The 3,992-nt window shown below is 38.5% G+C and overlaps 1 protein-coding gene across 14 annotated transcripts in view; it reads left to right on the forward strand.

Annotated features, from left to right (window-relative positions):
- The first annotated feature begins 219 nt into the window (after positions 1-219).
- The window catches only part of obsl1b (obscurin like cytoskeletal adaptor 1b), a 39,235-nt gene continuing 35,462 nt past the window's right edge, over positions 220-3,992 (forward strand). For 5 of the 14 annotated variants that reach the window (XM_085135776.1, XM_085135777.1, XM_085135782.1 and 2 more), the window contains exons 1-3: positions 220-609; positions 2,174-2,222; positions 2,355-3,454. In XM_085135776.1, coding sequence (XP_084991902.1) covers positions 2,440-3,454 — 1,015 coding nt within the window. In that variant the 5' untranslated portion in view covers positions 220-609; positions 2,174-2,222; positions 2,355-2,439. The remainder of the gene's footprint in view (positions 610-2,173; positions 2,223-2,354; positions 3,455-3,992) is intronic. The other 9 variants (XM_085135774.1, XM_085135780.1, XM_085135779.1 and 6 more) reach the window with 3 other exon arrangements.

Below are 3,992 nucleotides of genomic sequence, written 5' to 3' on the forward strand. Positions count from 1 at the left end.
AGACCAACTTAACAAATAATTCATGCCTTACAAAGTGTAATCTGAAAGGAAAAAGGTTAAATGAGGAGTTTAATGATGATAAACATTAAAACTTAAAAAGCTTGCTGTTCTCTTAATGACTTTACATTGCAAAACCTCAAGTAAGCTAAGCAGTTTGCCCTGCATTGGCCACCCTACTATCTTTAGCCCCTGCTGGCAAATGAGTGGAAGTGCCTGACTTATCTTCACTGCTGTCATCGAGGCAGCCAGTATTTTTAGGGGACAGCAGCAGCTGCAAAAGCATTTAACAGTATTCCATGAACAATGACACTTGGGGTGTCGAGGGCCTGAACAACACAGAGATTGGGGGACCGCTCTGTTGTAGTTAAACAGGAAGCTTCCGTGGATGCTTATGTTTCGTTTTCTGCCTGTTCTACTGGACAAAAGTCAAGAAAAATGTACTGCCGTAAAACTTGGGACCTTTGAGGACAGCATGTGGTAGCATGTTTCTGAATCTGAAGTCAACTTGGGACATTACTCAGCCTTCAGGAGACGGGCGGCCTCTTAACTCGGACGGAGATTGCAAATGCGGAATGTATGTTGACGGTCGTTCCTGGCGACTGAAGCGAGGTAGGTCATGTGAGGGGTACACAGCACAGCTTCACAAGGGGCAGAGGTCATTCCAATTAAATCAGACAAGTAAACACAGGGGTTAATCTCCTCTTTAAACCTCCACAGGGAATATTTAACTAATAATGCAATCTCTAAACTGTCTGCCTAAAATTTTATGCAATGTATGAAATGTAAACATCTGAAATTATTCAGCCACTCCAAGAAAACGTGCATCTTTTTCATCAGTTTTCAGTTATTCAAGGGTTTAAAATCATTTATTTTTATTGTAGTTTTTTATTTTTGGAAAATGTTAAAGAGTATAAAAACAGTATTATTCCGTTTTGCAGCAGTTAACTGTGGGCTAAGTTTACAAAATCAGTAACAACAGTATTTTATGGTAATTATGATAAAAAAATTATGTAAAATCTATCATTAAAAAACTTATTTTAAAAATTTGATTTGATTTGATTTCTTGACACTGAAAAATGGATCCATAGGCACAAAGTTGCAATTACGGGTGGATAGTGATAACATTTTAGCCATGACAATGCCATGATCAATTCTCCTTTAAGATCAAAATTTTCATTGATTTGTGGAAACAAGTAGAATATGAGGGGAAAAAAGAGCAGGCCTACACAGATTATCAGTGTCACCTTAACTGTTTAATTATCTTTAATTTTTTTTTCCTTTTTTGAGTACAGAAAAGGTTGAAAGTGACTCAAGTGTGCAAAAACTCCTGTCCAATGAGCATGACTTCATGGTTTTGCAAAGTGGAACTGTCAGGAAAACATGTCAGCAGTGATTAAAAAAACTGATAAACCCGAGGGAAAATATTCCTGAACAATTTGACAAACTGCAACCAGTTCTCAACTGAAACATGTTCTCCATTCCTATCCCTAGTTTCAACAATTTAGGACGTGTCCTAAAGCACACAGAGACAAGAATATATTTAAAGATAAATATATTCTATAGATTTTATATTCCGATAAATATATTAGTTTTTAGTACTAAATACATTTTTATAGCAATAAAATTAAATACAATTTAAAAATTGAAGTTGTTGTGAACTATTACTAACTTTTATATAAAAACTGACTGTAGGATTGGCTAAGTGATACTGATTCAGGATTACGATTAAAAAAAAATCTGTGACATTTAAAGAAAGTATTGTCCAACAGCGCTGCCAACAAAAGGTGTGAAGGAGGCTCACCATATTTTGACAGCAAGGCCTCTTGGGTGGGGAGATTGTGATTTCGGCTGGTGTTTGTGTGAGCATGCGGGTTTCTGAGCTGTCTTTGTGATACCTGACACACACTCCCTCGCAGGTCTTTATTTAGGCTGTACTATATTAAGCACTTTCCCATTGAAATACAGCACCAGCTGTACTGGCTATGTGTTGTGGCTGCAATTGCAGTGGAACTAGGCTGGTCCCCCTCTCACTGTTAACATGTGATTTTCTCTCATGCAGACAACCCTAATTAAATTATCCCTAATAATCATACCATGAGTTTGTGCTGAAATGCATGCACTTAAAGTGGGAGGCGGCTGAGTGCTTTAATGTGTGTTTGAATCTATTCCAAAGGGTTCATTTCCTATGGGAAAATGGAAGAATAATTACATACCACAGACAGGTATTTAAGGCTGAGTAACCTTTATAATTTAGAAAAAAAAATTTAATCTCTAGTCTTTTCATTTTTCAATGTTATACAGCATGCCTAAGCTGATTGTTTTGAAAGTAAATAACTTTTCGTTTCTTCTTGTAGAAACCTGCAGTGTGGAAGTAGGTTGGTCTTGCACCAGTGAATAGCCACTTACTGCTCTCCTAAACTGCTTAAGTAAGAAGCAACAATGGATGTCTTTGGTGGTGCGCCACGTTTCTTAGCCTACCCAAGACCTGTAGTGGTACAAAGCGGCACTGATGCAGTGCTTAAGTGTCAGATTGGTGGTGATCCAAGGCCTGCCGTTATCTGGGAGCGAAACAATGAAAAGATTGACCCACAAGGACGATATAGGGTCTTTGAGGATGGCAATGTTTACAATCTCATCATTTCAGCTGTCACAACTGAGGATAGTGGACAGTACATATGCAAAGCAAAAAATAGCATTGGGGAAACCTATGCAGCTGCAACACTGAAGGTGGAAGGTGAAGCGCAAGAGATGGAGCTGCGAGAGGAAAATAAGCCACTATTCCTCATCAAGCCCCTCTCCACTCGTGTCGGTCGTGGGGAAGATGCTGTCTTCTCTTGTAAGCTTTGGGGAAACCCAAAGCCAGAGGTTATCTGGGAAAAAGACGGTAGAAGACTCAATGAAATATTTGAAAGCACACATTTCAGTGTAGGCTACCAGGATGGTGGATGGTTCCAGCTCAAGATCTTTAAGACCCGTGCTCCTGATGGTGGTGTATACACATGCAAGGCAAGAAATGAATTTGGGGAAGCGCTAGCAGGAGCTGTGTTGCTTGTTGATGCAGGTCCAGGACATGAAGAAGAAGGAAATCGCAACGGCTACATAAATGGCCACTGGAAAGTCCATCAGGGAAAACAAAAGAGTGGCAGGCAACTGCCAAACCGCCTAAAAGACTACAGCATGACCAAGTCAACAAAAGTAAAAATGTTTGCTGTGACAGAGGGCAAACATGCCAAATTCCGTTGCTTTGTGACTGGAAAACCCAAACCAGAAATAATTTGGAGGAAAGATGGTAGACTCATACTGTCTGGAAGGCGTTATTTGTTATATGAGGACAGAGAAGGCTACTTCACACTTAAAGTTCTTTATTGTAAGCAAAAGGATAACGGAGTTTATGTTTGCGCTGCATCAAATACTGCTGGGCAAACCCTCAGTGCCGTACACCTTTCTGTCAAGGGTAAGTCAAGATCACTTTCAGTGCCAACTTTTATTTATGTAAAAAAGTATGTAAAAGTACAGTACTGTGTCAGTCTGGAGCCACCCTTCACTTATTTATATTTTGCTTACAAGGAGCCAGAAGTTGTTGTAATTTTTAAAATGAACTCGAGCAATAGTTTTCCAAGATTTCTGAAGGTTATTCAAAGCTTTTCTCTTCTTTCCCTCATTTTAAGACCAGTCCCCTTGTACCTGGCCATTTTCACAAGACGTTTTTTTGTGTGTGTGTGTTTGATTGTTAAGCCACTTAACACTGACCTATGTCTCATTCAAGCAAAAAAAAAAAAAAAGTGAGCTAACTCAAGGGATGAACCAGTCTTAAATTGTGTCTTTAGGCACTGTTACAGTACTAGCAACATGTCACAAAAATTTACATATTTTGCTCTAATTTCTTTAATTGAATCTATTATAAATTTTTATAAAAGTGAAAAATATCACAGTTTAACAATGTGATGAAATAGTATTTTTGTACCAATAAGGTGATTTCCAAAGAGTTATTA

Source organism: Neolamprologus multifasciatus, chromosome 16, assembly GCF_963576455.1.
Source record: "Neolamprologus multifasciatus chromosome 16, fNeoMul1.2, whole genome shotgun sequence".
Taxonomy (NCBI): domain Eukaryota; kingdom Metazoa; phylum Chordata; class Actinopteri; order Cichliformes; family Cichlidae; genus Neolamprologus; species Neolamprologus multifasciatus.